At 38.5% G+C, this 22,356-nt stretch overlaps 2 protein-coding genes across 6 annotated transcripts in view; one reads left to right on the forward strand and one right to left on the reverse strand.

Annotated features, from left to right (window-relative positions):
• Window positions 1-22,356, forward strand: part of LOC106934687 (ankyrin-3-like) — a 107,319-nt gene that overhangs the window by 54,813 nt on the left and 30,150 nt on the right. For 4 of the 5 annotated variants that reach the window (XM_015014744.1, XM_015014742.1, XM_015014740.1 and 1 more), the window contains exons 2-5: window positions 14,011-14,112; window positions 15,011-15,109; window positions 17,398-17,496; window positions 19,889-19,987. In XM_015014744.1, coding sequence (XP_014870230.1) covers window positions 14,011-14,112; window positions 15,011-15,109; window positions 17,398-17,496; window positions 19,889-19,987 — 399 coding nt within the window. Of the gene's footprint in view, window positions 1-6,885; window positions 6,980-14,010; window positions 14,113-15,010; window positions 15,110-17,397; window positions 17,497-19,888; window positions 19,988-22,356 lie in introns of those variants that run through there. The other variant, XM_015014745.1, reaches the window with a different exon arrangement.
• On the reverse strand, window positions 2,697-5,312 carry LOC106934688 (microfibril-associated glycoprotein 4-like). Its single transcript, XM_015014746.1, has 6 exons — window positions 5,269-5,312; window positions 5,152-5,194; window positions 4,628-4,825; window positions 3,854-3,950; window positions 3,513-3,680; window positions 2,697-3,431 (listed from the first exon to the last, which is right to left on the reverse strand). The coding sequence occupies exons 2-6, from the start codon at window positions 5,155-5,157 to the stop codon at window positions 3,181-3,183; spliced, it is 720 nt and encodes a 239-aa protein (XP_014870232.1). The 5' UTR covers window positions 5,158-5,194; window positions 5,269-5,312; the 3' UTR covers window positions 2,697-3,180.

The raw sequence follows: 22,356 nt of genomic DNA on the forward strand, positions 1-22,356 counted from the left end.
AAAGTTTTTTGTATTTTTTTTATGGGGACATTTTATTATTTTATTTTAAATGTATATATATATATATATATATATATATATATATATATATATATATCTTTTTTTTTTCTAAGAACAGAGTTTTTCACTTGCAGCCTTAGAGATTGACCGGCTTTTAGATTGTGGGATTACATATGCCAGATCCTAATTTGTGTATGGCAGTGTCTTTCTGCTTTACTTGGGTTAAGCATCACAGTGTTTTTGTTTCAGGAAAATGTATTTTGCAATTTGTTTTCTGCACAAATCTACGGAAGGGCCTGTAGTAATCTTTCTGTGTCGTTCGTTCAAGAATTTCACTTGGCCTTTAAACAAAAGTTTTATGCTCTTCCTGCTTTTCTTTCCATTATTTCCCAACAAATGTATAAACTGGGAATATGAATGTCACAAATTTGACTCACCATAAATTCAGACATGGTGTTTATTTAATTACGTATTCATGTTAAAAAAATGGTTGCTGTTTTAAGTCCCTTTTTTTTTTACTTTAAAGTGTTTTTTGTTGTTGTTGTTGTTCGACAATTTGATTTATCTAATAATCCATTCGCACTAACAGCGTTTTATGTTCCAGTGAAAGTTACTGAAATGAGATCCGCCTCTCAATGTTAGTGTCTACGTATGCCAGAGCCAGAGAGTCAGCAGAGTGTGGAAGTAGTGATGCTGATGTTGTACAAATGGCTAAACTGCTCTATTGATTCTTAGGACATCTCCTTAATTAACCTAGACACTGTGAGCTATAAGGGCCACTGCTCATGCAGGACTACCCTGTTTTAAGAAGTAAGTAGTTACAGCAATTTACTTTAAAAAAAAATGTCAACACATCCCTGGAGATGGTGGCAGACAGAAACGAGGAAATGTACAAGTGTAAAGCTAAAATTATATATTTATGTAGCTGTATGCAAGATTGATTAGGCCTCCATTCATTCTTGTTTTGTTTTTTGCAAATCATATCACATCATCTTACACAGGCCATCATACTATCCTACACATACAATCCTTGTCACTTTGACACAAGATGTGAGAGACTATGAAATCCTAGCAGTGCTCCCCACATTAAGGTCATTTCTAGTATTGTTAGCAAATTTATCGGCTCCTGCTTTTTTAAAACTATGTCATGGTCCAGTTAGAGTCTATACCTGTAACGCCCTGAGCATTCACATAGATGTGTTTTTATGCACAGTGGCTACTGCATTGTTAAATATTTGTATTTGTCTTAATGTGTGAAGTTGAGAGTGCAGCACGCATGCAAACAATGTTTTTGTGCTGATTCTGTCTCAGAATATTTGCTTCATGACGCTGTGTTGATTTCTCCTTGTGAGACGCATAGCATGTTTAAAAAGTCATCAAATCTATGATTCAGCCACGTTTTAGAGGCTTAGCAGCGATATTATCACGATAATGAGCGCTTGATCCTTATTGACATATGACGGTGAATGTGAGCCACTGCTGCGTTCCAGCACTTCTTCACACGTCTGCCGTCTGTTAGTCCTCCTGAACTCGGATCGATATCATCGTAAAAATCCAATAGCGTCCATGCTGTCTGCATAACGAGGGGAAGTAGTTGATGAAGATGATCTTAAAGGAGCAATGTATTTGCATGGCCGCTCCACACAGTCACTGCTTATCCCTGTAGACGTCCTGCATGCCGTGCTTTGCTTCGGTTGAAGGCTGGTGCTAATTTATTCATGAGCATTTCCCCGTCTCTGTCTGAGATGTTAAACGGGGGGCTGGGGGTGGCGGGGAGCAGCCCCACAGAGGATGGTGCTCCCCCCCCCCCCACCCCCCAACACCTTTCTGTGCTTGCAGAGGTAAAGTTTTGACACGCACAGATCTGAGCTCTGTCTTCAGTTGCTCCTTCCTGATTCACAGTCTGTATCACACAGATGTGTATACCCTCAGCCTCGCACGGGCTCTGTGTCTGCAGCTGGCAGCAGGAGAAGCAAAGCAACGTCATCTGCTGTCGCCCAGTGAGAAAAGAGCAGTGCGCATTAGCCAGCCAATAGTAATGAAACCCAGTGATGCGCAAGACTTCCTCATGTTCAGGGCATGTATCTTAAATGTGGGATTTAAAATACTTTAAGAATGTGCTGAGTGATCTGTGAGGCAGCACTGGGAAAAAACAAAAATAAAAAAAACTCGACATATCAAGTCTGGCTCATTGAGGGATATGTGAAAGGAGTGACGGACAGCAGGGGCGATGAGGCGTTTGTGCCTGCTGTTTTTGATCCTCCTCCATCTGTAATTTTAGTGCTGTGAGAACGCAGAGACTGCAGTGGCCCAGCAGCCAATCAGAAAACAGCTCTCAGCAGCAAATCAGGTGCAGCATAACATACACATACACACAAACCCCAAACACCTTGTTTTTATCAGCGTCTGTTGTTTGGGTGTCAAGAGTATACAAATGCATCGCAGAACTTCAAACCTGCCCACATCCTAATGTCACTTACAAACTAAATTAATAAAGTATAAATACTGTTTATTTATTTTTTCTAATTTCATCTCCTCACAATGAAAGGAAACTTGAACTTTAGATACTCTTTAGGTCATCTTATCACTGCTTAAACACAAGCGCCTGTCTTCTGCCGCAGTTCTTGCAGTACTACTGCCTGACCACCAGGGACTGGCAGAGGACTTGAATTTCAATGAGCAGAGATCTGCTTGTCTGTTTTCAAGTCAAGTCATTTATTCACAAGTGCATCATTAAGAAGTATAATTTTCATTAAAAAAATGAATTTCAATAATTTAATTTAGAAGGTAAAACTCATATATACAAATTTAATTCAACCAGAGCGGCTTTAGTGTTTTTATCTGTATCATGATTGACAGATAACATAAAAAAAGCCCAAATTCAGTTTATTAGCAAATTTGAAAAGTGTATAAGGCCAATAGCAGGATTTTTTAATAATATGCCATGTCTGTGTAATGAATCAACAAAACCACAAAGTTGTCCAGTCATTCGCAGCCTCCAGAGGGAATATAAGCCACAAATCCCTCTTGGGATTAATAAATCATTTTCAAAAACATTAAAATTCAAAAACTTCTCCATCCGTTGTTTGAACATTTGAAGACAACTGGAGTTGTGTGTTGTCTGTAACAAGGAAATGTGTTAATGCGTTCGGCCATATTCATGATGTCTTTCTCCTGGTTTTACCCATCAACTGGTCTGATCTTCATTATCATGGTTTTTAGAGAATTGTCAAGCCCTTTGAAAGTCGTCCATTGGACACCAGCTGCATGGGGTGAAGGACCCCAGGTGTAGATACCGTTTGGGTTGGCATTGAAACAGTCCCTATACCAGAACCCACCATATGTGAGCCTGGCACAGTTTGAGCCATGCTCGTCTTGATCTTTGTCAGTGGTCGTGAATTTCTTTCCGCTGTGATAGCTTAGAGAGTCTCCTATTGGAAGAAAATCATAATTATATATAAAAAAAATTGCAGTCATTCTAAAAGCTATTGATTAAGAACTAGGTGTCTTACCTGCTGCCCCATTTATGAAACTTCCCAGGTTCAGCTTGTATCCCTCAGACTCTGGACCAACAGAGAAGGCAGAATAATGAGCAAACACCTTTTGACCATCAAAGTCCTCCATGTCCACCCTCAGCTCATAGTTTCTGTCTTGAGTCAGCAGGTGCATTACTTCCAGGCCTAAAAAACAAACAAACAAAATTAAACTTTCAATGTGTAAGTGGGTTTCTGTGTAGTCTGGGTAAGTCTGGAAAGGGAACGAATCTTATTACGTATATTTTTTAGGTCTAAATTAAAGTTCTTAGCATGGTGAGAGTTTCTTCTCTTGTTTTGCATGATTAGTTTCGTCATACCCAACCAGTACTCTCCAGCAGCATTCCCAAATCCAGATTTGTAATGATCCCACTTCATGAAGAAGTTGACTGTGCCATCCTGTCTTCTCTGAATCACCTGATTGTAAACGAAGAAACAAAAATCATCATAATAGTAATTCTTTCTAAAAATGGCTGAAATAAGCAGACACACTTGATTAGAACATCAAAATTTTACGAAAACTTCGGTTTTCACTATGTAGTTTAGGGTTGAAGCGAGGGTGAGCAGCATCATGCTGAAACTGAAACAGCTGCCTGAGAGCTTCAGAAAGAAGATGGTAGCATTTTATGAGTTCATTAAATGTAGTCTCAAACAAATCTGAAATCAGTATGGATAACAATCTACAGTGAAAGACATAAAAAAAATACCAGGATACTGAAATCTGGCTATCCAACCAATTTCACCCTGAGGGCAGGCTGCAAGGTGCTAAAATAAGTCTAGAAAAATCCTAAAATTATATCAATGGACATCCAGGTTTTAGTTCATTTATTAGTTAGTTAATTAAATGTATAATGCAAAACACTTAATTATCTGACAATTTTGCATTATTGTACGGTTTAACATCTAATGGTTTTGGTTGGCTTTACTATGCCTATAAAAACATAAACAAGCACAGCTTTAAAGTTATGATAAAGTCAGAGGTTAGCAGGGGGATAGAAGCCCAGACATTAAACAGATGGGTGACCTCAGGAAACAAAACAAAAAAAACAAGCTACTTGTTTGTTTTGTAGTGAACTTTGCTCGCTCATCCTCACCGTCCATTTTTCTGCAGAGCTACCGAGGTCGTCTTTGCCCATGTCACAGTAAGCCAGCACAGGAGAGGTGGGGCCTGCTGGGTAGATGGCGTAAACTCCGTCCAGACCCGAGCCAGACCTGTAGACGTCGCTGCAGTCTCTGGGCCGAGGCGACTGATACGCAGCCGCCGGCAACAGCAATGCCAACACAACTCTGAGCTGCAGATTAGAGATGAAATGCATAAATTCATTTTTTTTCCTGTTACTCTGAAGAAAACAGGATTCAAAAGGAAGCGCAACAGAAAATACAGAAGAAATTCAGAAAATTATATAAGAAAAAAAAAACAGATCTATTCTTGGAGGGGGGGGGGGCGTTTTGATGCTGCAAATGTATTTCTAAGAAAACGAATGTTAAACTAATAAAGCAATGTTTTACTTCAGAAATCGGTTGGGCAAGTAAGGCTGGAGAATATGTTCAAAAATAAGAGAAAATCTTTGTGGTTGCAATGACACCGACAGTCAGTTTTCTTTATTACAACTCTCACCGTCATTGTGATATCAGCTCCTTTTATTTGGAAACACGACTGGCTGAAAAGAGAGCATACGCATGTTTAATGATTTCTGAATTCAATTCCATTTAAACCAATCATTCACGTACTTACCCTATTTAGGAGAGTAGTCACACCACAATCAGTTTACTGGCTGAACACATTCTTTTATATTACTGCAGCTCCGCTGGTTGCGACACTCGGTATTTTCCCTGGTTTTCCCCTGAAGTCATACTGTTTATTTTCTCACTGATTCGGAAATATTAGTGTGTCACATGTACAAATGCTGTAACTGTGCTGCCTAAATCGCTTCCTGATTAGTTTTAACGGAATTAACGCAAAATCTTTGAGATTGCAGGGCTTCCTTGTCCTTTACCTCATTAAGCAGGTTGGCTGGGGCCACTCCAAAACATGACTGTTACTTCTAGACATAAAAAAATACAATAGTAATTCTCATATAATGATTCAAGTGCCTAATTTTCTGCATCCAACAGGACATTTCATGTAGTGAAGAGGAAAGCTATTGGTCAGTTAAAAGGTGTTTCGCCTGTCTGGGACTTTTTCAGGATGAGGATTGTGGGTCAAACGTGGGTCAGCTACTCTGAGTTGTTTTCACAAATTTGGAGCTGGTTCATCTTTGCTTCCAGATGTTTTCGGAGTGCATTTAGACTTGAGAATCAGTATGTCTCCCTAGCGATTCGTAGGTCTGGAGATAGACTGAGAAATCTATCTAAAGCAGAACGTCATGTCTATATTTCGATGATTTGAGAACGCTTCCAGAGAGGGAGACAGTTCTCCACACAATGACAGTATCTCTACTAAAAGCTGTTTTTGCTGGATGCAAATACGTGGCACCAATTTAAAGCAATCATAAGCAAGCTTTGCAGTGGTATGAGTTGTATCGGCTAGAAGCATTTTTACAAGAAACAAAAAAAATCCAACTAAGCACAAATACTTTACTTTCTGTGCAACGTGCAGATATGGGCAGGTCAGATGATGAATTCAAGAGTTCTCTGTTAGATGTTCAAGTCGTTGGATATTGTTTTATAACCCAACCTTTTCCACAAGGTTTTTTTATGACCTGTCTGCCGTGTTTAGTGGTTTTCATGATGCTCTTTGTTGATTACAGAAAACATATAAGTAAGTCAATATTATTTTTTACATAGCAACTTTCTCAGATAGCAGTCGCACAGTGCTTATTGAAAATAGTAAAAAAAAACAAAAACTGTAAAAGCAGTATATACATGTGTATTTATTGCCTTTACTATATAAAAAACTGACTTCCGGTTATTTTTTGAGAATTTTATTTATTAAACGTTTTGAATGTTGAGTTTTATTTTTCTTCCACTTGACGACAATAATGGACTACTTTGTTTCTCGTGAAATCCCAAGTATGTCAAAGTAGATTCTAACAAATGTTAGAATGGAATTAACGTTAAAGTAAAGGCTCAGAATTGTACATGTTCAACTTTTCCCAGCCGGTGGTATAATTTTGTCACATACAGAGCAGCATGTTGTCCTCAGAGCTCTTGTTGCTCCAGTGAGAGCTTGTTCCAGATTGTCGTTGAAGCTTTTCTTTCTTGTTCTGGACTTTCTCACTCATTGCCAGGTATTTTTAGCTTTGACAAAATACCACTATCTCTCTCTCTCTCTCTCACTCTCTGTGAGGACCTCCCCTCTCTCTCTCTTTTCTTGCCCCCATCCCTCTCTCCCTGGCTTCCAGGCCAGGGCTAGCTGCCACAGTCATTGAGTGCTCAGGTTTCACACTTTAAGCTGCAGGCTGACAAACATGGCAGTGGAGGAAGCAGCAGAATACTTGGCAGAAGTAAGTCCTCGCTGTAGTTCACTGTAACGTCATTGACTGTAATCAGGCTTCATCTCTCGCAATGGATTCTACACACATGCTGACGTGTGTAGAATCTGTTAGGGTGGGATTCAGTGATGCTATGGAGGCTACTGGTTGAGCGATGGGACATTAGCGGTTGATGTTATAGGCTGAGCTGATGGGACAGGTCGCAGTGATAACTTTACTGCACCACTCTGCTGCAGTGCGCGGCTGTGTGGATGTGAATGCATGCGTGTGTCTCAGTGTAACCCTTCACTCTGGTTATACGTTTATAAATGGCTGCTGCGTTTGTGCTGCAGAGTATGGACATTCAGAGTTCTGCACATACTGTTTCATGTTACATGCTAATATAGATAGAGGCACCTGACCTTGGGCAGTGGAAGAAACTAGTGTGTTTGTGGGAGTAGAGGCGAAAAAACCTCAGGCAGGAGAAATTAAAATAAATCGGACGACCACGTCCGATTGATGTTTGATAACTGCAGCATTAACTAAAAAGACAAAAGACAGTCATTACAGTATGAAACGGTGACAGTGATATGCGATATGCACTATGCAGTATGAGCCTTCTTAAAGGGATAGTTCAGATTTTCTGAACTGAGATTATGGGAGTTAATTATGAGCAGTCTGCATCTTATCTAACTCAGATAAATTTTCCATGAGGAGTTGGTTTCACATCACAAAAACACACAAAGAGGGGAAACTGAACAATACCACGCATAAAGAGACTGGAAATCATGGTTTGGCTTGGACAGTCTTTGGGTTGATGGATGCTGCCTAGATACTTGAACATAATTCTTGTCTATTTCTTAACCCTCTGATGCGTAAGTGGGTCCTTTTTGACCCGGTGAGGTCATCTTTTTGCAATATCTTTGTAATGAAAAGTTTTCATCACTTCATATTCCAGGTATTCCTCAAGAAACATGTTACTGATATCATGCAATTCAAATTTTTAATTTACCTTTTATACATTTTAAGAAATAGCATGTTTTATGTTACTACCCCATTCTTCCGTGAGTGGGTCCAAAATGACCCGCATTCATTTCCTATGGAATTTAATGGGAATCTTTGTTTCTTACCAACTGTGACTGTCAGGAAAACATTTTTTGTGAACCAAACACACTGAGACCTAAGTGTCACCCCTGAGTAATATTATTTTACACAGCAAGAACTCTTACATATAAGTATTATCTTTATTTTTTATCTCACAAATGTGTCATATTAGCATATTAGCCTTCTTCAAAGTTAGCCAACACTAGTTATCTAACCAACTATCTAGCAATACCACCTATACTTTATTGTGCATGTGTATTATTTGTGTGTGTGTGTGTCTGTGTGTGTGTGTCTGACACCCTGGATGAGAAAACCAAGAGAGAGAATGTGTTGAATGACATACAAAACCTGTTGATCAATGTGTCCAAGGTTCTTTCTTTTACCATCTCAATAAATAACATAAAAATTCATAGCTATAGAAATAAATGCATAAACAAATGAGCCAGAAATAGAGTGCCTTCTTTGGGTCGGGGAGGAAGTCCTGCCCCAAGTGGAGGAGTTCAAGTATCTCAGGATCTTGTTCACCAATGCAGGAGATCGACAGGCGGATTGGCGCAGCGTCTGCAGTGAAGCGGGCGCTGTACCGGTCTGTCATGGTGAAGAGAGAGCTGAGCCAAAAAGCAAAGCTCTTGATTTGCTGGGCAATCTATGTTCCTACCCTCAACTATGGTCATGAGCTTTGTAGAAAAATGAAAATATTTCAAACATGAAATAACTCTTGTGTGAAATAAAACACAGTAGAAAGTATTATACAAAACATTATTTTGAATCAAAATGACAAAAGTAGCATAAAAACACATTGATTGTAACCCGGGTCAAAAAGGACCCACTCACGGAAGACTGTATAGTCAGTCACTCACGCATCAGAGGGTTAATTATAAAGCTTTAATAGTTTTCTCATAGGATTAGCCCGTATTTAACTCCCATCTGTTTTCAAGCAACTCTGACCAGCTTCTCTGTCCCCACTAAAGTAGAGGGGCCCTCACAGCAATTCACTGCCACCTCCTTGTTCAGGACAAGTTGCCATCTTTTGACTCGTCTCCCTTTATCTTTGTGGTATTTTTGTGTACTGATGCTCTTTAAATGCCCTCTGAGGACGTTCACAGAACAGCTGGATTCATACAGAGATTAAATTACTCCATTTATCAGACTAAAGAGAGCTGAACTCATGTGATCAGTCCACTTGACAGATTTTAATTTGTAAATGTTTTTTATAAATTATGTATAATTCTCATTCCACTTATACTCCATGTTTCCTTTATTCATCTTGTAAAATGTAGTACAATTTGCAACAGGGTACTCCGACAGAAAATCTCCTAAGTAACGAAAAAAAATAAAATAAAAATAAAAAAAACTAGTTTCATAAGCAATTGCCTTCTTAGATTGTTGCTTGTTAAAATATAATAATAATAATAATAATAATAAAGTTTTATTTCATTTGATTAAATTTTTATGAGATACTTTGCAGTGGCCTGTCACATAAATTTCTATCGATTTTTTTAAGTTTGTTGTAACGCAACAAAATGTGTAAAAAAAAAAAACTTTGAATACTTTTATGAAGTATCTATAAGAACTTGTCTTGATCTTGACTTCCCTGTTACACTTTTAGTCTCCCAATGTGATAAAAGGCTATAATGTCCCCTCTGTGTTTTTTCTTCGTTATATCATGCTACTCAGCTTTTCATGCATTGCTGCCTACTACTTTTGACATGTTTTTTTTTTTCTTTTAACTGTAAAGAAACAACTATAATCATTACACATTATGGTGTAGATGTTGTTTCCTTCTCCACATATAGTCACCGTTTGTCTCCTCTATCTCAACCCGGATTGTGACTAAACTTGTCAACATCATTAAATTGTTAATTTTTTTTTTAAATTATTATTATTTTTGTCTCCGTAATTGGCAGATTCTTTCCACTGATAACCCCCGCAGTCTGGATGGTATAATAATGTGATGAACAACACTGTGATAGTTTGACACCAACCAGTGTGACGGATAGAGGAAATCATTCAGTCTCATCTGTTATTGGAGGAATTACACGAAGGTTCTTTTAAATAGGAAGGCACTTGTTGGGACCAATTCCATTGTTCCCTTCATGACTGACATGACTATGTAAACTGGTACATTTATCCTTACCACTGTTATCTAAACACTAGCTTTGTTGCTCACATTCTGAGGATCTTTTGAACGCTAAAAAGCTTTATTTAATTTCTGCAGATGCATGAATCCATCATATTACTTGCCCTTATGTCTGAGTGAAGTTGTGTTTCCAAAACTTTGAGTTTCAGTCTGTTTTCACATAAACTTCTCACATACATGGTTGCCAGGATAATTTGTATTTGTATTTGCCAGTATTTTTTCCACGGTGGACTGAGTATTTATTTCAACCTGATACATACAGATTGAAATAAATACTTATTCCTCTCATTTTTTTGTCCAATAACCTTCAGCAGCTGTGAAAGATACCTCGCACTTTTTTCTAGTCACCTAACAACCTTTTGGCATATTTCCAGCTGGCTCTTTGACCACTTCTCTTTGCTGAATTGTTAGAGTTCAAATAAACTGATTGGTTTTCTGGCACTTATATGACTTTTAAGCATATGCCGCAAAAAATTGAATAGGCTCGAGGTAAGGGCTATTCCAGAAACAAAATGTTGGCTTTCTTGATTCAGAAATTGTGATATGTTTGGGTAAATTACTGTCAAATTTCAACCATAGCATGTACCACAATAACCAAGATTTGAGTCTGCAATGAAAAAATACATATTAACAGCAACATGGACTGAGCTCTAGCAGACAAAGGAAAAAAAGCCCTTATTCCAAAACCCACTGGGACAATTCAAATACCCTCTAGATTGTTGTGTGGTTGACAAGATCAATTTTGAGCCATTTGTACACAGGAGTCAAGCGAAGGCTTTCAAACCTAAGAAAACTGCTGATTGTTAAGCCTGATAGTGGCAGTAGCATGCTGTGGGGTTGTTTTGGTGCCAGTGGGTGTGGCGTTGAAGAAGGAACTGTACCTCCAAGTTCATCAATTTCACCTTAAATCAACAGCTTGGTGGTGCTGCTCCTGGACGTTTGCAGCAGCATCAGGTCTCAAACTGAACAATTAATGTATTTGTTGTTTTCAGAAACTTGGCACAAAGGATAGTTTAGTTGTTGTTTTTTTTTTTTCTACCAAAGCAGGACAAATCAACTTTTTAGTTACAATCTTCAGCCTCATGTTTACTTTTACATAAAATGAAAAAATGTGTCAGTCTAGTTTAATCAACGATGAACAATTCATGGCTTTCTAAAGGCTGGAGTATTTTTTTTTTTTTTTTTTATGAGGGTGGATGTGTGAGCTAGGTCTCCAATAATACTCTATACTCTATATGCTGCCAAGTCACATCTCATTCGAAAAGGTTTGGCAATCTGCCTCGCAACCTTTGTCAGGGTTTCAGGAATCCCAGAATCGCATCATCCCGAGATGTTCTGCCGTCATACAACAGTGACAGAAAGAGCCGTCTGTAAACCTGGTGAATCTGTTAATGCAGATTCACCAGACTTCTCATACATGTTGTCATATATTACATACCAAAAGCAGTGTTTGGATAGTCTGATTTCGAGTTATCTTAGTCAGAATTAGAGCTGATTTGTTTTTAAATGGTTTTTTAAAAGAATGATGAATGTCTCTCCTTTACCAGATGTTGAGAAAAAACAACAACAAAATATCAGGTTTCAGAGGGGTTGTGACTCTCACTGATATTTGTCACAAAGAAAGCAAACCAATCCTTTCACATATTTTGCTGGAGATTTAACACATTCACTGACAAAGCTCAGCAGTCAGAGTCATGTCCGGACGCAAAAGAGTTGCATCTGGATGGGGTTAGAGGTGTAAAAAGGGCTCACTTAACCAGGTAGACTGGATGTTTGGACATATCTACACATCCAACACATGGAGACAAATGTACGATGTAAGTTTGCTTGTTCAGGTGGTGAGGTTATGTATCTGATTGCAGTTTCTGTCAATACACTTGCGAATAATTATTTCTTTTTTTCTGATTTTCTACAATACTAACAAAACAAAAACGAAAAAACAAACATGACAACAGCAGCATTCCTCAGGCAGTTTATCGCTGCAGAAAGCCATTTTGATTCTGAATGTTGATAAAACTGAACTATAATTTCCAAAGAGACAAACCCTGAGCTGCAGTTTTGGGATGTGTAATAATGAGCCATTTGCTTAGAGGTTTGTACACTTGCAGTTGAGTTAGTGAGTCTGATGTCACAGCCTCTGTCCGGTGAGGCGCCCCTCCCCCCTCCCTCCACACTTTGTGAATGTGCAGCGATATGATGTGAGATAAGAACCATTCAGTGAGTGGGAAATGAGCTCAGCAACCAGCTTTAGCCAATAATCTGCCTGCATTAACATAGATTACAGTGCAGATGACATTGATGTGTGTAATACAAGACAGGTCAATAAATCACATAAAACTAGTATCATCTCAGGTCTCGCTTTGTTTCGCTTGTTTGTACATTTTCGAAAATGTCAAAATGATTGTGAGGCAAGTTGAGTTGAAATGCATAGCAACGTTTTTTTAACCTTACTCATTTTAGTTTTACATTTATCTTCAGATGTATTAGGAAATGATCGTTTTGTCAACTTGATTGAAAGTAAACTTTTTTTAAAGGAGTGTGCATAAGACTGAGGTGACAATTTCATAAACATGACCGCATCTCTCATGAACATGAAGGAGTCTTCATGAATTTTTATGAGAATGGTCAGGAAGTTTCATTTAGTAAACACTTTTAATGCAACATTGCATTAGAAGTGTCAACTTTTGTTCCTTTTGCCCACTTCTAAAAAAAAAAAAAAGAAATCAAGCGGCAACACCATCAAAGAAAATGTTTTGGGAAAAGCAGAAGCAATGTTGCATTTCAGATGTTCATCTAAATACATTTCCACCTAAAAATAACTGGAGTAGTTGGCAGTCGGTGCTAAAACAAGAACTGGATAAGGGGTATGTGGAGAATGTGCACATCTGACTCCGTGGGTGTGGTGGACTGAAACTCAGCTCAGCATTGCAGTCATGAAATCAGACACACACACACACACCCTGACCATTGATATCAACTAGGTTCTTAGTTTCTGTTTCAGCGGTGCATAACACAGCTCTCTTGCTTTTACCAACTCAATCATACCATAAAATTCTCACACATAGCATCACACATGTAGGAGTATATTCATGTGAGCTGGAAGCTGTGGCAGAATAATTAAATTACCGGTAGATCTGCTGCTCCCCTGGTGTAGAAAGCGCTTCCAGAAGAGACTGGGATCAGAAAAAAAACGTGCTGGTAATTAAAGCACCACACTGTTTATTGTTCAACTTTTTCTTCTTTTTTTTTTTTTTGTCGAATGACAGTTGCCTTGATTAATGTGAGTTATCAGCACAGGCCTCAACAGCCTTTCACAGACAATAAACTTTTTTTTTACAATCATATCTGTGTCATGTGAAGAAAAGTGTGTTGGTTCGAACTAAACCGTCATCCAAGACGTGGTAAATGTCTCAACCGTTTGGCAGTTTAATCCAACAGAGATGTTGAAAACTGTGTACTCTTTCATGAATTTATGTCTTCTAGCCAAAAAGCTCCCACACAAACCATTGAACCCATTCTGGCTTACATGCAGCCTCTCTGAGCTCACCGTCCTGATGTTAACCTCTTGTTTTTATTTGATGTTTAACATACGAGCCTTGAGGGATTTACTGAAGGCATGTGCTACAGGGGTGATGAGGATGTTATGAGGCATACTGTACATTAGTGAGCCTTTGTTTCCGTCTTAAGTGCTCCAGAAATTGTTTAGATTGCTTTGATGTTCATTAGGCCTCAACAAGGAGTAGATTTTTGTTTTTTGCCATGCATCTACTTAACGCGGATTGCCAAGATAATGAACCCTCCGCTTCCTCTCTTTCTGCAGACGGATGTGAACGCTTGTTATCTGCGCGCAGCTCGGGCCGGAAACCTCGAGAAAGCTTTGGATTACCTGAAGAATGGAGTCGACATTAACATTTGCAATCAGGTAAGCGTATCATACTGATAACCAGAAAAGGAAAGAAAGAAAAAAAGAAAAGAAAAATGTTGCAGGACACTTGAATACTGGAACTGCCATTCTGGTCAGGAAGGCCAGATGCAGCAAAGCCTACAACAATTGAAATGTCCAAAATAATTTGAAAAACAGACGTTTTCATAAGGTATTTTAACTTCTAGACTCTGTGACTCTTTGCTTGGATTTTAGAGCAGGAAGGCAAAACTGAAGCATAAGGTTCATAAAAACAAAGTCTGTCGAAAGTATGAGAGAAAGTATCTTTCATGCCCAGTGAACTTGAGGTCGACCCGCTTGAAAGATGAAGAGGAACTTAATTTTTCATCACGACAAAGACCCAAAGCATCGAACTTAACAAAAACAAATGAAAAAAATTGGCTTCACCTGAAGAACGTTGAAGTTTTGGAAAGACGCAGCCACGGCTCGGGCCTAAATCCAATAAGAAATTTGTGAAGTAACCTGAAGAAGGTTGTGCGGGCGAGTCGACCTTACAGTCTAACAGTTTTTTGCACAGAAAGTGGACGAATGTAGTGAAGACAAGATTGTCTATGCGGATAACTCCTCATAAAATCAAAAGGCACTCTGACAAAGTGCTAGCCCAAAGACTTTCACAGTTATGTTGCCAGTTTTGCAGTTTGCGATTTTTACTTTCCCTGTAAAACATTTGATACATTTGATTACATTAACTGTGGAAAAAAGGCTGAAATTATGTATTTTGCTCCTATGTTTTTCCATCATTAAAAAAAAAACAAAACTGCAGTTCAACAGGGTTGTGTAGACTGTTTTTCTGTTAGACCTATCGAACCCTTTTCTTGGTTTTGATTGCTCTCTTTCTTACTGCCATCTTGTCTTCCCTCTTTTTTTCCCCATACAGAATGGTTTAAATGCTCTCCATCTGGCCTCAAAGGAGGGTCATGTGGAGGTGGTAGCTGAACTCATCAAGCAGGGCGCCAACGTGGATGCAGCCACCAAGGTGGGTAGCACCCATTGGCCTCATAAACACAGACACATCACGCAACACAACAGTAGTCTGCTGAATTTGCACTTTCCCAAAGTCACATTGCTTTAATGGCATCTTAGGAGATGAATCGTTGTGTGCTACGGGGGACAGATAAATTCAGATTTGGTTTTGGAATATTGACACTATTCCACTACGTTATTCATTTCTTGGCTGTAAGCGTAAGGTAATTGTATGTATATAGCACATTTTTCAGCAGCAAGGCAATTCAAAGTGCTTTACATGAATTCAAAAGGAAATACAAATGAAATCACAAACCAAAGGAAAGGGCAAAAGAAGAAAGAGAATCTAATAATGTGGATGATTCATTCCAGTTCTGAGTAGCCAGGATAGTTTTTCCTGTTAGTTTGCTCTAATCCCTCTTGTGGGTTACTAAAGTAAAAGTGAGTAGGTATCGTCTGGACTTTCTTAGTACGTTAAAATTTTGTACGTACTACTTTGTACGTACGTACTAAAAAAGTACGTACTTTTATTCTAAGTAGTAATAAAAACAAAATGTTCCTGTTCTCCTGGATTCTTAGATTGTTCAAATTCCTTTCCTGGGCAACAAAAATAGGAGTCTCTCTGCATAACAATCTAAAAAAAGCAAAGTAAGTATACTCTGGACTTTTTAAGCATATTCTAAATTTGTAAAAGCAGTGAGTACTCCACAATATTATATCAATATTAACATTGATATTGTTACATACAATATCAACATCAAATTCTGGCCTATTTCTGTGCTGCATTGAATAGGATTGAGTTTTTCTGAGCAACAGTGGCAGCAGGAATGACAGAAAGACAACAGCTGCTGCTTTATGTAGCTTTCAGACATGAAACAGGTGCATCCATTTAATCAGTTAGCGTGCACGTGTGGGTGTGTGCGTGCGTGCGTGTGTGATAACAACCACTTAAACACACTTATCAAACATGTACATCTGATTGTTGCGCTTATTGTTTCTCTCACTGCGTAAGTTCTAGTGCTGTTTGTGTGATTTTTCCATATATTGAGATTTTGTTCAGAAAACTCTAAATGTGAGTTTTATCACAATTCAAGTGAGAATTGTGAAACTTTTATCTGCTGAACTGAAACGGTTTTTGAGATCAAAAAACGTATATGGTTTGCTGAGTTCGATCCCTGAGGCAGATTATTACTTCAGACTTTGTGTAAAACCGTCTGTAAGAAGATTAAGACTTTCAAAACTTAAAATAAATCTAAACAACACTTGTACATGTCATCAGGTGGACAGAATTTTCAGCCATATGAATGAAATATAAATTATCTATTAAATGCCGAATTCATTTACAGGATTTTAGAAGCAATGCAGCAAAACGCTCATGGCGTCACACATCACTATTCCAACTATAATAGAAAAAGCATTATTTTCTATCTTTTCAAGCAGAAAGATTTGCTGAGAGCTTTGCCATTTTTAGGTTTAACGTAGTGAAACACATGATCACGTTAAAATTAGCTTCGGTGGGATTTTAAAAATATACTTTTATGATTTTACACTTCTCAAAGATGCCACATTACGTTTCAGTCAAACGTGATGGTGAACATGTTCTTTGTTTTTCACTACAGTGGCGTTTTCCCCAGGTAATCTTTCCAGATAGTTTTCTGGAGTCGTTTTTCTACTGGCTGCATTTTCAGTAATATTTTCCAGAGCCAATTCAGACAAAAATGGGTAAAAAAAAAAAAAAAATCCAATTCCACAGTGTTTTACAGAGTTTGCATTCAAACACATTTTTAAAATCTGCCAATATTAGTGACAAAATCCTGCTTTTTCTCCACAGGAATGCAGATAGAAACTTTTATCAAAGCCTTTTTTTTTTTAAAGAAAAAGAGAATATAAACGGTTTTTTCAGAGTTTATGTACCGAGATTCACAGTAAATGAATCACTGAAGATTGTTGGTCATTCCTTGATTTTAAGTTTATGTGAAGCAAAAGCAATAAAGCAGCTGCCTTGTCTAATTTCCCGTCATACCGGACACATCTTGCAGCCTTTAAACATGAATGAAAATTAGAATCTTCTTCTGGGTTAGAGGTAGCATCAGTCCAGTTTCAAGGCTTAATTACTATCAAGTTGTCATGAATGTATTACCAACTAATTCTAAAGCTCTAATTTTATTTTTCTCTTTTCATTGAGAGAGAATCCACTTCATCTGGATGTTTTCGCACCGTTTGAAGTGGCGGTCTGTAGCTTTCGCGCCATGGCCCACGCCTCGGAAGTCATCTTTGTTTCCTGCTTGTTTGCTCGAACAGAAAGGGAACACCGCACTGCACATCGCGTCCCTCGCCGGGCAGAATGAAGTGGTGAAGGAGCTCGTCACAAATGGCGCAAACGTCAACGCGCAGTCCCAGGTACGACACACACACACGCACACACACACACACCCACGGTGCGAAGCGTAGTGGAGTGTGCGCACGCATACAGATGAATGTGTGCGCAAGCTGCTGTACACACATCATCCATCTGGGGACTGTGTGTGTGCTGAGTCAGCAGTTTTGCAGTGCAGCCTGGCCTATATTCAATAGTCGACACGCACGTTTACACACACACACACACACAGTGGACTCTGTGACCAGAGGACCCATAATAATGTCAAAGTCAAAACCTTGGCAGAAGCTGCTGAGAGTAGGAAAATACAATAAGTTGTTATTGATATGTGTAAGGCTGCATTGAAACTCCAGCAATGGCTCTTGAGAAAATCATGAATTTCATTTTGCTGGAGCCTGTCAGTGATGGGGGAGGGGGAAGTTTTATTATAACATTCAGTAAATCACGAGGCACTGAAATGGATCAGTACCAAAAGCTGAACATGCTGAGCAGTTGAGAGTAAATAAATAAAAACCCAGAAGTGTGTGGAGCTTAGTCATTTTTATGTCCTATTATCACACCCATTAATTTGTGTCTGTTGACTAAATGCTAGTGGAAGTGATTCTGTTGATCTACATGAGAATCTTTTTGTGTGATTGATGAACACAATCAAGCCTAGTTCAAACACTGAGATGCTTGCCTTGCAGGAAATCTTTGTGGCCCTTTTAACGCTCGTTTCAAACAGTTCGTTCAGTTCTGGCTCCGCTGCAGTGCTGCGGCTGCAGGATTTCTCTTAATCCATCAGACATTATCTTGCAGGAGTCCTGAATTCACAGCAATGTACAGCCGATTGATTTAGACCCAACATAAAATCTCTTTGAACAAATATTCAGCCAGGAAAAATAGGAGTTTGATTGCTGTAGATATTTACCTCCATAAAAATAAAAACGTGGAGTAATACAGTGAAATCCTCCAGATTATTATTGAAAAACATAACTGTACACATGAAACCTACAGCAAGTTGTGTGTCTTGTTAACCCCTTAACGTTAGATTGTTAATGAAAAAAGTTTTTCTCCACTGAAGAGCTGTTCTGTTGTTGCTTTTGGAACAACATGTGCTTTCATGCACATCCTAGACTAAAACGAAAGAAAAGGAAAGACGCATCGATCAAGGCCACTTTGAAAGTTTACAGAAAAGTCTGGCTGTAAGCAATCATTTCTCCTCTTAAAATTTTTGCAAATTTTAAAAAAGAGAACAAGTCGAAATAGCAACAAAAGGCCGACTATTAAGCGATGTGTTTGGTGATGTGCACTTCTTTTAAAGTGTCAAGTAGCAGCCTCTCAAAAACAAACACATACTCCACAGTAACCCCGGCAGCAGGTCAGGTTTTATCTCCACCGCTATCAGGTGTGAGGTATGTGTGGAGGCGACAGTATGCACATCACGAGAGAGCTACTGCAGTTCTCTCTGCTTTAAAAAAAAACAAAAAAAAAAAACAGCCAGCTTTTGCTGTTTCTGGGTGGGATGTGGGCGATCAACTCTTAGACATAGTGCTTTATTCAATTTATATACGGAGATCAAGCAAAGGGTGTTTAAACCTTTTTCAAAATGAAAATGAGACAGTGACACTGGAATGTAAGCACAGTTGCTGCCTGCAGCGTGGATTGATGTGAACTTTAAGTTTTGGTGCGTGTGTGTCAAACTCGGCGCTCGCGATAGCAGTTGTCTGCTTAAATATTATTTTAGCAGTCCAATAAAATGCCACATTACATCAATGTGAATAGATGTTAAAAGAAGTACAGAAAGCTACAATATTTTTACAGTCTAATAGGTAGTTTCATGAAGACGTTCCGCCACGACCAGCCCTTTGAGGACATTCAGGATCTTGATGTCGCCTGCAAAGAAACTGCTTGTGTGATGACAGTAGAGAAGATCCACCTGTATGTAGCAGTTCATACAAAACTTATCCGCTGGCTGAGTTTGAGCAACAATTTACTGTAACTGAGTTACAAGATTGAGAAGATTGGAAAGAGACAAAAAACAAACAAACAAACAAACAATATCACACAGTCAAAGACAGTAATACTTAAAACTTCAATCAGAAAAAAAAAAAGAAACGGCTGACTACAAAACAGCGACACTTTCTATGAGAAAAAACAAAACAATTGTCAGGCTGCATCTTGGAAATAAACGGCTTCAAAAAGCACTGAAGTTCTGAAGCATGCGCAACTTTTGCTTGACGGAAAACAAAGACCCTTCAAAGTTACACCAATAGACCTAAAAACATGGATTGTTTTGTATTTTGTACTCTTTCTAATATTCAGGTGCATTAATGTTACGGGGCTGTGAGTCAAACGTGCTTAGATTGAGAATCTGGTTTGTATCTGATGTCATTGTTTCTGTAAAACAGGATTATTTTGTGCTTTTGTTCCCAGAATGGCTTTACTCCACTGTACATGGCAGCGCAGGAGAATCACATGGAAGTGGTGCAGTTCTTACTCGACAACGGCTCCAGTCAGAGCATCGCTACAGAGGTAAGAAGAAGAACACACACACACACACACACACAAGTGCAGGCAATAAAAGTACTTATAAAACATGTTTGCATGCACCCACACAACTCTTCACCCATCTCTAGCAACTACACGTTGCCCCATCACCGAATTAACTCGCCTGGAATTAAACTCTAAACATTATCGCAAAAAAAAGTGTCTCTGGCAAACGGATGCCATTGACTAGTGGGTCATTTAGGAGATGTTGGAAATTATGATTCGGAATAAGAATAAGGGTTTCGGGGAGATTAATGAGTAAAAGGAGAAATGAGGAGCACAGTGTGACGATGACGTTTGATAAGAGTGACCTTGGCTCGCTTCAGCTGCCAGTACGGGGAGAAATCAGTGACGTTGTGTGGCTGACGTGAGCAAGCAGAGCGCTGTGAGTGAGCCATCTGCAGCCTGACAAAAAGCTGGCATCTTTGCATGACTATGACAAACACACTGTCCTATTGGGACACAGATGATGTTTACTAGCGACTGGTAGCCACCAGCAAGCAGTAGGTCTGATTATTATCACTTAGTATTTATTTATTTTTACTATTTATTTATTTTCCAAAAATTTGATGTAAACATATACACATAAGAAATAAACATCCCTGAACATCCGAAACAGTCTTAATTGCCCATCGTAAGAAATAATAACTTGATTGATTACTCAAAGATTCAATAGTTTCAGCCCAAGCAGCAAACAACATTTCACTTTTAAAATGTATAACTCCTGCAAGCATGAAAAATAACATTAATCAACTTATACTGAATGTTTTACAGCAGGGTTATTTGATCCTATTGAGCATCGGTGAGGATCCGAGAAGAAGAGGGTTAAACTTGAAAACAAACAAAACATTTTAACTTGCATGACTTTAATGTAACATTTAGAAGTGTAATTAACTTGTTTATCATCAAACTATGTAAGTATTACATTACATTACAATGTTTGAGTAAACATACATTTTTATTCATATATATTACAAAAAAAATAAAAACAATCATAGTCTTGTTTGATGCATGTTTATGTTGGCTGGGATAGCAAATTAAACATTTTCAAATTTCATTTCATTTCAATTTTCATTTTCATTTTGTTGAAAATCTTTAACTGCAGTAAAAATTAGGTCATATTCTGTACCTTTGCTACCTTTCTCTGCAAACCATAAGCTGGTTAAATAAATTGCACACAAGCACCAGATGAAAGAATTTTCTAATTTTAAACTATGAGACGTTTTTGTTGTTTGCAGTCTTTGCCTGATATGGAGGAACTGCTGCATTAACTAGAGGCCTTTTGTTTCTGGGGCCATATTTGGCAGAAGAACAAATATTTATCCTGCTCCAGTGCTTTATTTTGTCCTTTTCATCAGATTTGCTACCTCTTTACAGTACAACATGTAGCTGCCGACTGATAGATGTAAAAGGTCTGCACCTTTTTATTTTTTTTATTTTTTACAAAAACAATGTTGTTGAAATCTTCCGGGATGAAGATCTACCCTTCTGATGTCTGGACACATTTTAAACTATCCTTTTTTTGGAAATCCAATGTCCTATGTTCAGAGCTTTGTCCTTGACATTTCCACAAACCGCTCCATCGCACCTCATCCCATGTTTCCCTCCTCTTCCCTCCTTCATTTGTCTCAATCATTTACGTTTTAGTCGGCATCTGTCTCATCCTCAGTCTGTCTTCCACCACATCCCACCATTCCCCTCCCCTGACCTTCTTCTCCAGCCTCCTCCAGTGGGACACAGAGTGAATAATTCATGCAACCAAACATATCTATGTTGATGCCTCCGTGAGGCATCTCAGTGTGTTTAATAATTCAGCTTCAAATATTTCAGGGGAGCAAGAGAAATTAGAAATTTTCCAGCATCTTTTTTTTTTGTTGCTCTTTTTGCTTTTTCTATAAATGTAATATTTAGTTTGCGTTTCTGTTCCGAGTTTAGTGTCCCATTTACATGACAAAACATCTCGTCTCTGGTTAAATCTAATCGGTACTGTTTCAGCAAAACTAAATAATGCTGAGTCACTGCAATCTTTAAAGAAGATAAAGATCGACTTCCTTTTCATGCTTTGTTTCTACATCTTTTATTGTCTTTCAGGGTATTTTTAGGCTATTAAATAGGCTACATGAATCCATAATAAGGCAGATTAAACACGAGATGTTTCCTGCAGTGCATCTCACCACTTTTGAAACCCTCAAAATAGGCTAAATTTATGCGTTTGAATATATTTGCGCTCCCTCGGGCGTGGCTGTGTGCGCCACTTTGGAGCTGTGTGTCTGCGGATCAGGCTGTGGATGTGTGTGTACATGCTGACGTGTGTCTGTGCAGATGCTCGCCTCTGTTCAGTTTTGTGTGCAGCA

The sequence above is a fragment of the Poecilia latipinna genome, unplaced genomic scaffold (assembly GCF_001443285.1).
Source record: "Poecilia latipinna isolate Pla-1442-1.1 unplaced genomic scaffold, P_latipinna-1.0 Scaffold1843, whole genome shotgun sequence".
NCBI classification, from domain to species: Eukaryota; Metazoa; Chordata; class Actinopteri; order Cyprinodontiformes; family Poeciliidae; genus Poecilia; species Poecilia latipinna.

Excerpts from the sequence above, each read along its gene's own strand:
- LOC106934688 (XM_015014746.1), bottom strand. Across the intron at positions 3,951-4,627 it reads GCTCTGCAGAAAAATGGACG|GTGATTCAGAGAAGACAGGA; the intron begins GTGAGGATGAGC and ends GTTTACAATCAG. Across the intron at positions 3,681-3,853 it reads TGCTGGAGAGTACTGGTTGG|GCCTGGAAGTAATGCACCTG; the intron begins GTATGACGAAAC and ends TTTGTTTTTTAG.